General features: G+C 42.4%; 1 protein-coding gene across 1 annotated transcript in view; it reads left to right on the top strand.

The window, feature by feature from the left end:
• The first annotated feature begins 1,313 nt into the window (after nucleotides 1-1,313).
• The window catches only part of LOC306798103 (gamma-aminobutyric acid receptor subunit rho-2), a 32,336-nt gene continuing 17,257 nt past the window's right edge, over nucleotides 1,314-16,392 (top strand). Inside the window, exons 1-3 of the mRNA XM_079297964.1 lie at nucleotides 1,314-1,637; nucleotides 8,718-8,824; nucleotides 16,266-16,333. Coding sequence (XP_079154090.1) covers nucleotides 1,450-1,637; nucleotides 8,718-8,824; nucleotides 16,266-16,333 — 363 coding nt within the window. The 5' untranslated portion in view covers nucleotides 1,314-1,449. The remainder of the gene's footprint in view (nucleotides 1,638-8,717; nucleotides 8,825-16,265; nucleotides 16,334-16,392) is intronic.

Below are 16,392 nucleotides of genomic sequence, written 5' to 3'. Positions count from 1 at the left end.
GAATTTGTCAAGCTACCTAGAGCTTTCCTAAATTTTTTCAATTCCGTATATATTACTGTTTTGCAACATTAAAGTAGCTATAACAACTTCTAAAACAAGGAAAACCCATTTTGTGTCTAAGGGAGGTATGTAAATTTAAAAACCCCTCCAAAATCTGAATTTTTAGCATTTCTCTCTGTTGCTGATAAGCTTGTTTGAAGGTATAATGGAAAAAAAAGGTGGAAAAAATCACTTTTGTAAGAAGTTCAGACAAAAGTATATATTTGTTCAGCGTTAGATTTTCTGCTGCAGACCAATTTGATGTCATATATTAACGTCTTCTTACCTAATTTGTCTGTTTCATTGGAAATTAAATGCAAGCAAAAAATAATACACAATTCCCCTCCCAAAAAAAGCCCACACCACCACCCTAAAAAAACCTGTTCAGATCCTGTAGCCTGTAAAATAGAAGGACGGTGTTTCTTTGTTGGTGTGGTGCTTGAATCTGTGTTCAAGTGCTGCAAATATGGGCTCACAGAGGAGAGTTCTGGAAGAGGTCTGACCCACAAGGCCGTTCTGCTGGGTTTGGGTTGCTTGCTGCTGTGGAGTCTTCACTCTGAATGTGCTTTTCTTGTCCTGCAGAATCCCTGCTGTGCCAAGCAGACTTCTGCCCCCATAGGAGTACCTGGCTGTTGTTAGCGCAGCCTGGTGTTGCACAGAGAGGCCAGATCAGCATAGCCCTGTGACCAGGATGAGAGGAAATAAGCCTCGAATGGATTTTGGAAACAGCCTCTTCATTGTGATTAAAGAAATAGCTGCTTTTAATTTTAGTCTCGATTTTCTTTGATAAAAGTTAAAATGCCTTTTGGAAAAAAAATAAATGGTGACTTGGTTTATGTAAAGCAATTGCGTGTATGGATCGAGAGTTACTGTTTTAATTTTCTGTTTAAGTTAACAGTAACCAAAGTCAGCTTTTTCAGAGGAAGTAGCTCATATTCTGTCTTCAACAGAATGAAGAGCCAGACAGAAAATAAAACCTCAGCTGCCCTAAATCCATTAAAATACATACATTTTACAATGAGATTCATGTCAGAAACGCAGCACGGGCAGTTACCAGTTGAAAAAGATGCCGTACAGAGGATCAAAAAAATGTAGAAAGCCTAATGAAAAGGGACAGCCTGGTTTTACAGTCTGGCAGGAGGATAGCACTGAGATTAGGGGATTGAGCAAAAAAGCCGGCGTGCAGAATTGCGGGTTTTTATATAATGGCTTTAGTAAGCATCCTTTAGGACCCAGTGGAAATGTTCAGTGAGGCAAACTTGGTGAGTAATGGCCAATCATTAAGCGGTGATGAGGGCAGAGCGCTGAGTGCGAAGCCCCCGGAGCCTGTGGAATGCATCACGCCCGGAACGCAGCGTTTGCGCCGCTGATCGCCGACCAGCGCGACACGCCAGCATTACACTTGATTCAATGTTCAAGCCCGGGGGGTCTTGTGCTGCAGGAGGTCACTGGAGTGCAGAGTGCCCGGCTCCCATTTCCAGCAGGATGCCTTATTTCGCAAAACTCCTTTTATTAATCTTCTGCTTAGTTCTTCTTGTGGAAAGCAGAAAGCACAGGAGGAGGAGGTGGACGAGCCATCTGGATGTGCAGAGGGCAAGGTAAGGGTTACTAAACCATGTATTTTCCTGCTGCAACAAACACATTACTACAGGGATATCAAAACCTACTCTGTAACAGTGGCTGGTGGTATAATCAGTTTTCTGTGTCAGTGGACACTTACGTTGCTAACCTGGATGAACAAGGGGTGAGGCAGGTTTTGCTGAGAAGTTGACTGTTTCCGTCTGGATTGTGGTAAAATTGTTCTTAGCCATTCATGTGTATTTCTGAGGGAATCCCGAGGAGTTGCAGTTAACAGAGATGTTCAAATGTGCATGTATTTAATGTTTCAGCATTGTTTTGGGGCAGGTTACTCACCTGCTTATGGAATGTCTGTGTTACTTACATTCACTTGGAATTGCCCATTATGCTCTGACAATTTGAGATGCGGATGTTGTGGTAATTGATAACAAATTAAACCCTGGAAGTTAGCCTGGGATTGTAAAATTTAAAATTTTTTTTAAGAAATACATGGAAGCTTTAAAAAATTAATTTTAAAGTTAAGTGAAAGCACAAGAATTAGTTAAAGGTCTTAGTAAAGTTTATTAGATTTACTGCTTCTGAGATTTGTCTTGAGGTTTACTTTAGGAAAGATAATCTTCCAAACCTGTCAGACAGCCCAAAGTATGTTATCCTTTTTTTGTGGTTATGTCATCCGGTGACAATTATATCTTACAAGACTATTCATTGTTCGAAATTGCTCAAAAATAAAATTGGGTTAATCCATCTTATTAAAAGGTTTCACTATGGCTGTAAACTTTCAGATTTTCATTTATTCTTGAGGTCTTTTTGTTTATCACTCAACACTTTTATAGGGAGTGTTGTTACTTGAATGTTTTAAAAAGAAATATGGTGTAATTGGAAGCAAAAGAAACATAATATGTTACCAGATTGATACTACTTATTGAAAAAATAGTGGCATATGCTTTTAGTGACGTAAATGTTAAAAAGCTGAAACAACCAGGGCCTGATCCTGAAATCCTGAAGTCAACTGAAGTTTTACCACTGATGTTCACAGAATATCAATTATTGAATGAGATCTTTCATTGAACTCTGAGAATATTCCAATGTCTATATTCTGAGGAATGTGGGAGATTGAACAGTAGCGCTTCCTTGCAAACCTTGCTGTGTAGTAAAGATTATTTGCTTTGAAGTAATGAAATAGTGTAAATCCTTTATATATCAATTTCCCCTGCAGTAGAGCTATTCCCTGCCTTAAAAGTTTTGCACTTTATTTGAACTTGGAGAAAATAATTTGCGGTTTCTACAGTGCTGATATTTCCATGAGTTTTAACAGAGCAGAAGACAAAGCACTGCCCGCTGCTTGTGTTAATACATTGTAACACATTATTTTTTTGATGAGCGGTGTCCGCTCAGGATGCTGAATGGATAATCCTTGCTTGATTAGACACTGCCTTGCATTTAATTTTCTCTTACTCCTGCATCCCCCCCTCACTGATAACACATCTCTCCTATATTGAGGTATAACATGAAGAAGCAACTGCCTGTGTGCAGCACTGCCCTGACTGTTGCCCAAGACTCGGGTTATGCTCTGGAGAATCTAGGCTTTGCGTAGGAAATTGGTGTGTGCTCATCGAGTAGCAGTTTCTGGCTTTATACTTTGATAGTAATTTTTTACATTTCCCATGGTGTACAGTCTATGCCATTTATGTTGAAAAACTGAAGGATATCAGTGATACTTGCTTCTATGAAGCTGAGGGTGTTCTTGCTGATATGTAAGATGTACCAATAGTGCATGAAATCAAGGGCTCTAGAACTATAACAGCATTGTTGGTTAAAAAATTTTGCATTACATTTTGTTTGGAGAATTCAAGTGATAAATTAATTGTGAAGTAAAAACATTTTTCGGAGTCGCCTGGGTGACTGCTGGGATGGGCATGTTTGCCGCAGCCTCACCTGCACACCAGAGAATAGATTTACACAGAGGAAGAAGAGCCTGGTGCTGAAGGAAACAGGGTAAATGTGGAAAGGGGCAGATGTGTGAGTCAGATGGTCTGTGCTGCTATGTTGATAGCTGGGATTTTCCAGAGAGCTGTGCACACAGTTAGGGCTCGTGCTGCCAGGGCAGGTCAGAGTTGCTGAGCATAGTACTGGCTGTACAGTGTATAGAGCTGTGCTTGGATCTTCCTCAGAGCATCAGCCTTACCCCAAGTGCCAAGCAAGTGCTGAGTTTTTGAAACAGTTTTGGATGCTTTACAGTAGCTCAGCAGTGGCTGCCTAACATAAATAGTAAACAAATTCCAAAAGACAAAAAGAAACTCTGAAAATTAGTGGTTTTGTTAATATTTACTGCTCTATAAGAATTGCTGATAATGCTTCTGGTAATGTTTATTGCTCTGCATGAACTGAGAACTCAGGAGTTCCCTCTGTTATGCCAGTGAATGCCATGTTTCCAGTGACCTGTGCCTCCTGACTCTGAGTCTGCCTGTTCCTCTCTCCTACCAGCTGTGCAAAGCCTCATGCTTCAACAGCAGAAAAACTGCCTTTGATATAGAAGTGGCTTTGGGCTCTTCTTAGCTAAAGAATTCCTGCCGAGTTTTTTGGAAGTGGTCAATGCTTTAGAGAATTTCATTAGAGATGCCACTTTCAGGGCATGCTACATGCCAGCCTTTGGTTGGGACCCAGAGCAGAAGGCAACCACCAGGACACAGCAGCACAAGGCTCAGCACACAGACTTTTTTTCCAAAGATCATTCCACTGGAGCAAGTATTCTGGTGATCCCTGCTTAAACTGCTGCTGCCAGCAGCTCCATTGCCTTGTGGAGCTGCATTTTTCCCATTTTCAACTGGATACTGAAGACATATCCTCTAGCCTGTGGTACCTCCCAGCCCTCACGGACCCCCTTTGCTCTATGGGGGTTTCTCAAAAAATTTGGAGTTTGTTCATGCTTCAGTGATAGCCATTTTTTACAGGTGTATGGCTAGCCTGGGGGTCTCATCCAGGGCACTGCTGAAACTGGTGCAAGGTTTGATGTCTCCTGAAGCTTTTTTCCCAACACTGCAGAATCAGCTGTGGCAAAAGAGCAATGTGAAACAAGAGCAGGGAGAAGAGAATGTGTATGACAGCAGTGACTGTGCACATCCTTTGAGTTTGTGTCCATCCTTTTCCAGAGTCGGATTTAGTTTTTCTAGAAATCTGGCAAGGAAAGTCCCTTTCCTTTCCTTCCTGCTCCCAACATAAGCCCACAGATTAGTAAATGTGAAGTATGTTACATCCAGAGGTAGGGCAACAGAGTACCTCTTCCCTGAGGCTCTGAAAGCAATAGAGACTGGTGTGGCCACCCAGTTCAAGACAGACCTATCCTGTGGAGATGCCAGGTCTGCCTGGCCAGCTGGGGCTCCTAAAGCACTTGAATTGGTGGCCCTGACAGGCATTGGAAAGAGACTTCACCAAAATCGAGGATCTTGATGTTCCCAGTTTGTCAGAAATTTCTCAACCATATTTGATCCCATATGATCCATGCATATTAAGTTTAAAGATACCCTCATAACACAGTACAATAATAGTAATAATTGTACAGTAATAATAGTACAATTTGGAATCCTTGCCTAGGAGTGAACTAATTGTTATGACAGTCATAAACTGTTCTTGTACCTTCTCTTTTTCATTCAGCTTCTAGGGCTTTGTGTTGCAGTAGTCACATGCTTTGGTGGTTAGAAAAACAGGTCTTGTCCCTTGTCCCTTCCTTGGCGCTGGGTTTACACAGTGTGCATCTCCTTCAGCTTGCTGTGGCTGCTACACATAGTGAACAATGCCTTCACCTAATGCATTTTGGGGATTTTCTCCCCCAGAGACTGTACTGAAGAGTGCTAAGATTTTCACTGAAACTGTAGAAATGCTTCTCTGCATCCCAATATATAATTGAACCAAGGCCCCATCTTGTGACCAAAATCCATTCTGAGTTCTCCAGGGGAAGGGGCAGAATCCTGCCAGACTCTGGCTGCCAGCAGCTGTGCCACACTCAGGATGGGAGACCATGTTTCCTTTCAGGCTCACCACTTGGCCATTGCCTTGTGCCTGACAGGATGAGGACTGGCTCCAATTAGAAAGTTCTTTATCTTGCTCTGGAAAGGTCTGAATTATCTGCATAGACACCTGTTCTTTTTTGTATCCTGCTGAGCTCTTATCTGTAAATTCTCATGCCATCAAGAATTAATTTTCTTTGATATACTTGGCAGTAGAAAAGGCATCTATTTTATGCAATTGAGACAATTCTGAGTAAAATGACCGGAAAGGAAAATATATTTTAAAAAATTAAGGCAGTAATAGAGAAGCCTTTACAGAAGCACAGTGAGCTATCTGTCACCTCTCCTCTTTAAACTGAAACAATTCTTCACAGAAGTCATATTTATCAAATTCATGACCCTTGAATTAAATCTAAACAGCAATAAAATGATAGATGAAAAATATGGCAAAAAAAGACAAAGGAAAATGGGTGGATTTAAATGAATAGTGGTGAATTGCAGAGCGTGCATAAAGCTGAAAGAAACCCTGACAAATCTCTAATCAGAAATGCTGCAGACCATAAGGACATCAGGGAGGATTTATGAGATACTGGTGATCAGATTGTCAGTAAAGGCACCCTGTGGGCAGCATGTTCAGAGCACCCTTCAGCTCCCCAAGAGCACTGGCAGCTGGTGTCACCTTTGCTGCAGGTAATGAGATGCTCCCTGTGCCAAACAGCAGTGGGGCTGGTATGGGGTACCTGCCAGAGCAGGGCAGAAGATACAGCTCAGCTGGTGGCAAACACTATTATAAAGAAATCTCTTTTTCAAATAAACTTGGTCTTGAATTGAATTAAATAAACAAAAGTTGTAATAAGTTTTAAAGGCTGTGTAGTCTTCCTGTCATTATAAATATCTCAATACAAGAACTTTTAAAATGTATTAGTTTGATTTAAAAGACACTGTCAGAGCTCTTTCTGTAAAATCTGAATCGGCCGTCATAATACCTGAAGGATTGGGCACGAACTGGTGATTAAATGATGGTTATTAAATGCAGCTCCTGGCTCAGGATGTGCCTGAAAACCTCTTTTCTTCCTGAGACAGTGTCCCCAGCCAGCCCTCTGAAACCTCTGCAGGCACAGAATGTTTTCAGCAGCTCTCCTGCGAGCTCTTTCCTGTTTGACGATTTTTAAAGAATTGATTGAAAGGTAGCATTTCAGTGAGGATGTGCCATTGATTTACAAGATAATATTGCCAGGGTTTTCCACACTAATTCCTTGTGAAATGTGCAGTCCAATTGTTTATTGGATCTTTAATTAGACTTTTTTTACCCCCTTCTTTGAGGAGAGAGACTTGATTGACAATTCACTTGTACTTTGGCTTTTCCCTGATAATTAGAGTCAAGCAGACATGGGAAATCCTTTTTCTGGTCTTCCAGTTTTTTGGGCACAGAGGCTGTGCAGCGGATGGTGAAGGGGAGAGCTTTGGCAGCAGTGCTAACTTTGCAGCAAAGCAAAGCTTCCCCCCTGCAGCAAGCAGTTAAAAGCTAAACTTCTGCCTCCAACCATTCCCATTAATGGTTGTGCTTGTTTTTACACCCCTGCTTTCAGTAACCATTGATGGAGCCTTGTCGGGAGGGCGCTTGCTCCAGCTGGCTCTGCCTCACAGCCAGCAGGGAGAGAAACTCTGACAACCCAAGTGAAGCAGGAGCCCAAAATAATCTGAGGGAGATCCAGCTTTTCGTATGTAGCATGTGCCTTGGGATACAAGGGGTTATATTCCTTCAAAACATCTATTTGATACAATGAATTTTAATTTCCGTTGCTTCCTTTTCACCTCCTTATTGTGAGGAAATGGGTTATTGATGTTACCAGCAGCTATCAACATCCTTCAGGTTTAATCATTACTTTGTTGAAATGAGTGCTTTGATGGGAAACTTTTCTTCTGATTTGTGATTTATGCTCCTTTCGTCTCATACTTATCATGCTTTATATTTTTAGGAAGCTAAGAACATCCTTTTCCATACCCACACTTATGAGTGGGGTGATTGTTTAGTAGAATTCAGAATTACTGAATTCTTGACCAAGCCTTTAAGCCTAAGTAGTCTCTTTATTTTTCCTCCAAGATTTTTTGTTCTTTGTTTTCAGTAATATTTCTCCCATACAGAAAAAGGAACCAGAACCTTTTGTATGAAGTTCATTCTATTAATCATCATTATTTTTAGTAAGTTACTGGAAACTAGCTAATTACAGCAGTGCTTGTAACATTATCAGCTTTTATGTCCAGAGCAAAGGGATTGAGGAATCTGAATGGTCCAGGTCTTCCATTTGCACCACTGGAGAGCAGTCAGATGCTGATCTGGATTTTCTTCTAGAAGGGCATGCAGTTTGTTAGTCTGCTGGTTAGTTATGCCCTTATATGATTTTAGTGACTATCTTGCACTTTTCTCAGGGGTTTTTTGTCGTCCTTTCTCCACTTTTATCATACAATATCTCAAATAAAAAGTTAGAATTTTTCCTACCTTAATGTTCAGAAAAGTGAAGGACTGAAGGCTTCTTTAGATAGAATTCCTCTCTTTCTGCTGTTGTGGGGAGGAATGGGAGGTTTTGTTGCTGCTGAAAGCCAGAAGACCCTTCGTCCACACAGACTGCTGGCACTGAATTGGTGAAGTTCGTGGAGCAGTTTCCAAGAACTGTATGTCATTGCGTGACTAGCACTGAAAAGAGCTTTATCATGACAGTATTACCTTGGTACCTGGCCAAATCCTGGCCAGGTAATGTGGGGCAGCCAGCTGCTTCTACTGCTACATTTGCTGCATCCAGCTCCTGTGAGATGCTGTGCTCTCCCCTTGTGCCTCCCTGGGAGCTGGGCTTTCTGGGGCAGAAGGAGCACCATGTCCTTGGAGGGGGCAGAGGGAGCAGGGCTGCCTGTGGGGCACAAAGGTCTGAGCTAATGCTGTGCAAAGGCAGAGCTGTGTCTGGGTTTGGTGCTGGCAGTCCCCCCACAGTCCTGGGGTTGTGCCTGCAAAGCTGCTGCTCCTGTGGCTCCAGAATGGGGCTGGCAGGGTGGCACTTAGGCACAGAGATGTCAGAACAATGCTATTGCTGTCTCTTGCAGCCACATCTTTAAGAGGAATCGTGACTTGACCAAGGCTTGGAAAGGAAAGACGGAGCAGCTTCTCAGAGTCAACGAACACGACTTCACCATGCGGCCGGCCTTTGGAGGTGAGAATAAAACAGTTCTCTTGATTTCCTGCTAATCTAATTGAGAATAATCTAATTATCCAATTAACAATCTAATTAAACAACAAGCAAACAAACCTCTGTCCAGATGCTTCTGTGAAGGGAAAAGACTTGGTGCCAATTCAGAGAGGCCTCTTGCTCATTCTCATTGCCCTCTGTGCTCTGTACATTTCCTAAATTCCTTCCTGTTGCTGCAGTTGACTCTGGTTTTGGCTGGCATTCCGCAGAGCTCAGGATGGACCCTCCCAGTAAGTGTTCCACTCTATTGAGAAGAGGAACAAGCTGCAGGTTTTAATATTCACTTTTGGTTGAGAAGTTGCAATGAGCTTTTTAGTTGATGTGGTTAAATTGCGAGTAAAGAACTCATTGGGTGGATCACAGCTCTTCATTACTAGGAGAAAATAGAATACTTTTGTCCAGAAAAAAAATCTTGTCTCAAACTCTCATAAGTGAATTAAAGAGTGGGCAGGGAGACCTCTGCCAACTTCACTCTGCCTTCAGTCACACCCAGTTACAGGAATGTGCTTGTCTGACCTTTCCAGACTCACTGCTGCAGAGATAAGAGAGTACCTGAACAAAAACTGCTGGCAATCCCTCTTCTGATTACATCTATAACCAAATCCTTCCAGAGCTAAGGACAGAGATTTCTGTGGTTTTCACTGGATGACTAATGCTGCATCCTTTGTCAATTGGCCATCTAGGGTGAAGTGCTACCTCTCCCTGCCCAGTGGGACACACGAGTGTTGTGCCCTTTGCACCTGGTCCATAGAACAGAGCTGCTCCAACTGCCCATTCCTGATGCAGCTGAAAAGATGTTTCCTCAGTTCAGGTGTGCCCTTCTGAGAGCGCAGTGCTGACCCCTGCTCACTTTACATATATATATATTTTCAAACTCCAGAGTTCAAAACCTGTCATCGTCAGTGTTTCCTGCCCTTGCAATGTTACTTACCAGTAAGTTGTAGTCCAGCTTAAACACTTGAGGTAACTTTTTTCTAATCAGTGATAAACTTGATCTGCTACTTCTAGGGTTGCAGAGTTTGCCTTAACTTGCCCTCTGGGTGGAGCATAGGCAGATCTCCCTGGGGCTGGTGGGAGCACACTGAGCCCTGGGTGCAGCTGAGGCTCAGGGATGAGGTCTGGGAGCTGGCTCTGGAGGCACTGGGCTTCTTTATGAATCAGCTGTAAAAGTGTGAATTCACCAAAGTGCACATGCCTCCTTAAATCTCAGGTATGCCCTCCCATTCTATAAGGTCAGAGCACTCTGTCTTAGGTTTTGTGATTTTTTTTTTTTTTTTTTTTTTTTTTAAAGCCAGTCTCAATTTTTGGAACTTGTTCCTGATATGGACAAACTGAAGGTGCTGATCTGTCCTCTCAGCAGCTGATCAGTCCTCTGGACAAAAGACCTGCTGATGTGATGGGTGGCCTGATAGGGCTTCTCTGGGAGGGTATTTGAACTCCCTGCATTGACTCAGATGGAGACAGCTGGGGAACCACAGTGATTTTTAAACTTTTTTCCTCCTAACTGTATGTATGTCAGGGCATCATGCCTGTTTTGGGGGGAAGCTGTGGGATTTTGTTCTGTTGTGCTGATGGCTTGGCGCCCAGTGGCACCACTGCACTGTATTTCTGGAAACAGATCTGAATTTAACTATTTTCATCAGTGTCACAAGGTCCTTGAAGAACGCATTTGAGCACAGACAGACACACCAAACAGACATAATTAGAGACATAATTACACAGTCACTCTTCTAGTCTATATAGAACTGCATTTTAATTTCTCTTTTGCCTTGTTTTACCATACTACCTCCCATCATGGCATCAAGATTCTTCTAGAGCCAAAATCTGAAGTAAAGTTCATAAAACTGAGAAATACCCTAAGAACTTTTGCTGAGAAAGTTCCTTTTCTTATAAAGGGAAAAACATGATTAAAAAAAAAAAAAATTGCTTAAAAGCTCCTTAACTTGCAAAGATTCTTGGGACAAAGGTGTGGTATTAGCAAAGTTGCATGTGATGAGGAGCAAAGCATAGAACAGCTTTGTTGATGCTCCAGCCTTGGAAAGCCTGACTCAGACACACAGAGATAGCGGGTGCTACAGGTTCTTGCTCAGCTGCAGAGTTTCACAGGGTGTTTTTAGTGACAGATGATAAGCCTGATGGAAAAAACAGAAAGGAAAGGGAACAAAAGTCTGGTAAGATATGATCTTAGTTTTGTCTGTAACATTATTTGTGACAGGCAGTCACAGTGATTCTCTGTGCACCGTGAGTCGTCCCAGCTCTTGCTGTGGCAATGTCAGTCAAACTGATGTGGACTGACCTGTGGAGCATAAAAAGGCTCTTGCACTGCAGAAGTGGGGAAGAGGAGCCTGTGGGATACCATGACTGTAACTGGTCACTGCCCTAAGACCCTCACTAATCTAGAGGATCTAATTGTGATTCCAGCCCTGTGTCATTGCATTGGGTCTGTCGTGTTACCTTGCAGTTGGGAAAGGCACCTCACTTCTGGAAAATTAGAATAATACCGTAAGTAAATAGTGAGTGGCATTAAGACTAAAAAACTCCAGTACTGTTGGTGGTTCCCAAGTTTGGTGGGCCAGCCTGCACCTCAAGTTGAAAAGGGGACAGGATATGAGCTGCTTTATGGTGGCCACGTTGACAACCAGCCAGCCCAACACAGCTGTGACCAATGGGCTGGGGTTATGCAACGCGAAATGAAAAAAACAAAAACCCAGCAATATTAGAGAAAGGTGAAGGGTGTTTCAAGAGAAAGTATCTTTGTAAAGAGCAAGTGAGCAAACAAATGTTGTGTAAGTTGTGTTATTAACAGCCCAATAAGCATGGCTTCTTGCCTGCCCTCAGCCCATTAGAGACAGGCAATTGCCTACAGAGGCAATGACAAAGGTTTTTTGCTTTTCTGATGGTCAAAAAGCCTCCATAAGCTAAACGAGACTGCAGGGTTTTTGACCCTTAGGGAGTTATCTCCATGACAGTGACCTTGTTCTAGCTAGCAGATGTTCAGGTATTATTTACTATTATTAATATTTAAAGATTATGTAAATGTTTGTTTTGCTGCCTTCCTTAAACACCCATTTTAAGCATTTCATTTATGACATCTCGTATTTTACAGGGAGCCTGTGAATAAGCAGCTTTAGTTGATACTTAAAATAGCTGTATCTTCTTTACTGAGGACCAGCCTAATGCTTTACTTTTATTATATTTGCTCATAGCCGAGTAGCCTAATGTCAGCTGGTCCTTGCTGCCCTTTCTGGGCAGTGCTTTTGCCAGGACGGATGAAGAGCACAAGTAGTTCACTGAGTGCTAGTGACAAGGGCTGGAATAGAATTTGCTTGTCTGCTGATGGGCAGCCATCTGTGAGCTGCAGAGGGACAAAGCCCTGCAGTACTGAGGCAGGGGATGAGCATGTCCTGGTGCTGGCTGCCTGAGAGATCCTGATCAGATATACATTCATTAAAAAGTAAATACACACACACATACACACATATGTACAAAAAAACCCCAAAACCCACACTGAAAGCTGTTTTGCATCTTGCAGACATGGGATCTCTTACAGACATTTACAATCTCTCTGGCTAACCATGAGATACCTGCCAATATAGAAATCTCAAACCTACTCATTTGCCATATACATATTTTTTTTCCCAGGGCCTTCATCTGCCTCCCTCCTTCAAAGACAGATGAGTGGACACTGTCTCAGAGAGAGACTGTCTCAGAGAGAAACAATGAGCCTTTGAAAGTGCTGCCAAAGAGAAAAATTAAAGAGATGTGACAAAGCTTTAGTTTCAGAGCTGGAATGAAAACTAAGTCCAGGCATCTTCATGGTAGCGTGCTCTTCTCTATCTTCCAAAACCTGATCCATTGTTCAGAAATAAAAACCACGTTTGTGCCCAGTTGTGACTGGGAACTGACTCACTCTTTGAAGCATTTGTGCTGCTCACTGGTTGGTGTTTTTAGGTGTGGAGGCACACTGGGATGTAACAGGCTTTAATGCTAGGCTCCTTCTGAAGTCATTCCTGCACGGGACTTGTGGAAACCTCCTGAGTTTAGCCCAAGGCCAGACATCCCATTCAATCTGGGGCAGAGTGTGATACTCAATCTGGAGTTTTTGTAATATGAAACAAGCCACAAAGTTTTCTTTGTGTCAGAACCAACCCAAAATTCCATTAATTTGACTGATATTTTCGGAGACTCTGAAGTGTGATTTGAAAAACTATGCTGGACTTCAGGGCTTTGAGCAAAGCAGCTCTGCTCCCTTTTATGAGCTGTATCCCCAGCTTTCACATGGATCCATTTAGCTTCCTGTTCAGGAGTGAACATCCTAGAGAGGAGCCTGAGCTTTGAGATCTCTTCAGTGTTAACCGTGTTCAAGTCTTTTGTTGCTCATAATTGCCTAGGATGATCCTTCTGTATTTCCTCTTTCTGAAGAAAAGGTGACTATTGATAAAATATTGATAAAATATTGTTCATGACAAAGAAAGACTGGTTGATGAGGGTTTTTTGCATGTAATCTAATGCTGTAATCAAAGTTGTTTTACCTACCAGTTCAGTTTGTCATCTACTATCTGAGCTGTTCTTGTTCCTTCACTTTCACACCCTCATCATGCTCTGCTCCCTCTCAATACAGAGGGTTTTTTCTTTTTGCTCATCCCTAGCGTCATTTGATGAAGAATTTGGCAAAACACCCTGAGTGAGCCTCTGTGGCCCAACTGTTCAGTTTCCAGAGGAACAGAATTCAAAAGCTAGCAGTTCCTAATTGTCTCCATGGGTTAATGAGATCAAAGACCTCCTGACATTTCTCTCTGAGTGATCAACAGCCATTTAATTCAATGGTATGTGCTGTAGCCAACATGACCTTCAAGGAAACCCAGGGTTTGTTTCTGTGGTTTGAAGAGGTCATTTTTAGACAGGGTTTCTGCTTTGCTTCAGAAGCTGCATGCACTTTCAATGTTGTTTGCATCAAGTACCTCTGAAAGCTGCATCTTACCTGAAGTTTTGCAGAGTGATGGGCAGAGTGAATATGCAGTTATCATTATCACTTATGCTCATCAGTGAGAACAGGACTTGATGATCATAGGCAGCAAAATTTGCACTGTCCTCCCTGACCCTTCACTCACCCTTCCCTGCTCACTCCAGCTTCTTGTCTGAGCCTCCTCCAAAGAATCTTGGTGTCCCAGTGTATCCTCATTCACATTTCAGCCCCAGGTGCTAAGTGAAGAGCAGAGAGAAGGAAAATGCAGTGATTACTCCTGCTGATTGTAGTAGGAGTTTGCCCAAAAAGGCAGAGAAAATATTTCTGCTGATAAATTGGTTTTACAGACTCATCTTTGTATTTCTGTAACATCTAAACATTTCAGTCCAGTGTTCAAATAATTTCTCCCTCTCTCTATTAGTGTTTTATCATACCCCAAATTTGTGATTAACTGGAGAAAAGACACCTAATCCAGCCTCATACCTCTTCTTTCAAGGACTTTCCAGACCATCCAGCTTAACGTGGAACACCCTTTACTTTGGATTTAATAAAGCTTTGTGTCAGTTCCAGACTGAACCTTGGGCTTTGTCCTTACAATGAGATAACTGCTGGGTTTTGAGTCTTTGATGCAGGAACATGAGCAAAGAAAAGAACATGGTGTTTTATCTTCAAGGGCAGATAGGGAATGAATAGGAAAGAGGGACAGATACCAGCTTGGCAGTGTTCTTATGTTTATGAGATTGGTTTTTAGTTGTTTGTTGTTGCTTTTTGTTATTTTTTAATCTGTGATTAGTGCTCAGAGACGCATAAAAATCACAGCAGTAAATAGACTTTGCACGGGTGTTGATTTCCTGAATCAAGGCTAAATTAAGGATTCATACACGAAGTCTCTCTTGCAGTCTGGAAGTTGTGGGGGGCTCCCAGCATGTGTTGGGCACACAGCCCTCAGCTTGTGCTGTTTCTCTGTTGATTGTACTGTACATCAAAATGTCTCTTGTCACCACAGATACGGTGCTTTTTTGCTACCTTTAAAAAAAAGGTTTAAAAATGCCCCAACAAACCAAAGCATGTTTTACTGAGCAAGAGAAATGTCATAGAAAAATTCTTTCTCTCAGTTGCAAACGACTGCTGGCAATTTTTTTAAAGTATGTAGTGCACAGCTGTGTGTCTGGATGTGACATGTAGGTGTTTGTGACATGTAGGCTGGGGCTGTGCATGTGGCAAAAGGCTGTGTTCAAAATCCCTGAAGATGTCTGTGTTCTTGCTGCTGCAGGTACAGGAGCAGGATGGACAGCAGCTTGCAAAAGTGTGCTGCTCTCTCAGCAACATTTCTGCTCTCTGGTTAGACTTGTAGTGTGTTCAGAGCTTTGATGTGGCCTCGAGGAAGATGCTGCTCTAGCTGAATGTGTGCATGCAGCAGGCCCTGCTGTTTGTGGTGCTGCAAATACGGGTCTGAGTCCACAAAGGGATTGCAGTGCATCTTATGTATTGCTGACTGCTAATCAAGTTCAAAATCTAGGTGCTAAAAGTCTTTGCAAATCTTCATGGAGGACACTATGGTCCTTGGAAAATTAATTTCTGCTGGATAAGTCTCAGACACATCTGCAGAGCTTCTGCTTCCTTTGGCATGGTCTGTCTCACTGGAGGTGCCCAGGCTGAGACATGCCCTGGACAGGGTTGTGGGTGTGAGCCCTGTGAGACCCACTGCCCCACACTGGGAGCACCAGGAAACCCTGGATCCACCTGCACTGCTCCTCAGCAGATCCTGCTTTGTTGTGCTGGGTGTGCTTGGCTCAGTAGGCACCTACCACCAGAATTTGGGAGTCATCTGAGCAGGTCCTGGTCATTAATAAGCAGCAGTCTATAGTGAAGTTTTGATATAGGATTTCTAGTAATAGAGGAATGTCCATTCATTATGGCATGTTTTTTGCTTGTTTACTCTCTGTGAACTCTTTGGTCTCTAATTTTAAAACTACTGTGGAAAACTAGCAATATCATCAGTGAGTAATATGAACCAAAATGGTGATGAGCTCTTGAGAGATTAATGTGGCTTGTTGGTAAGAAATGAGAAACCTCCAAGGAAAAGCTCATTACTTGCCATGTCTTCATCTCAGTCTCGTGTCCTTGGGGCTAAATTTGTTCATTCAGATGGGATGGCTCAAGTTTTAAAAACATAGGCAAATGCTTGATCAAAACTCTGGATTAACTGGCAAAGTGCCAACATTACAGCATATCCCAAGGGGAAGATAATTTAATATTTCAAAAGGGCCCTTACATGGTTATTCACTAACTCTTTCCCCAGCCCCCTCCTGAAGAACCATTGACAGAGATGTACAACATAAGCTCAGAAATGTTTGCATGTCACCTTAGAAGTGCTAATTAAATGCAGATTACATGAAAGAACATTTATTTACATATCTAAATCTCATTCTCTTTCAGGCCCTGCAATTCCTGTTGGGGTAGATGTGCAAGTTGAAAGCTTGGACAGTATTTCTGAGGTTGACATGGTACGTAATCCTCTTCTAAGCCTCAGTTATTTCTAAAGTCATAAAAAGACCTTCTGACT

Source organism: Erithacus rubecula (genome assembly GCF_903797595.1).
Source record: "Erithacus rubecula genome assembly, chromosome: 2".
In the NCBI taxonomy this organism is placed as follows: Eukaryota; Metazoa; Chordata; class Aves; order Passeriformes; family Muscicapidae; genus Erithacus; species Erithacus rubecula.
Note: the sequence above shows the minus strand (reverse complement) of the source record. Positions and strands in the feature narration are given on the sequence as shown.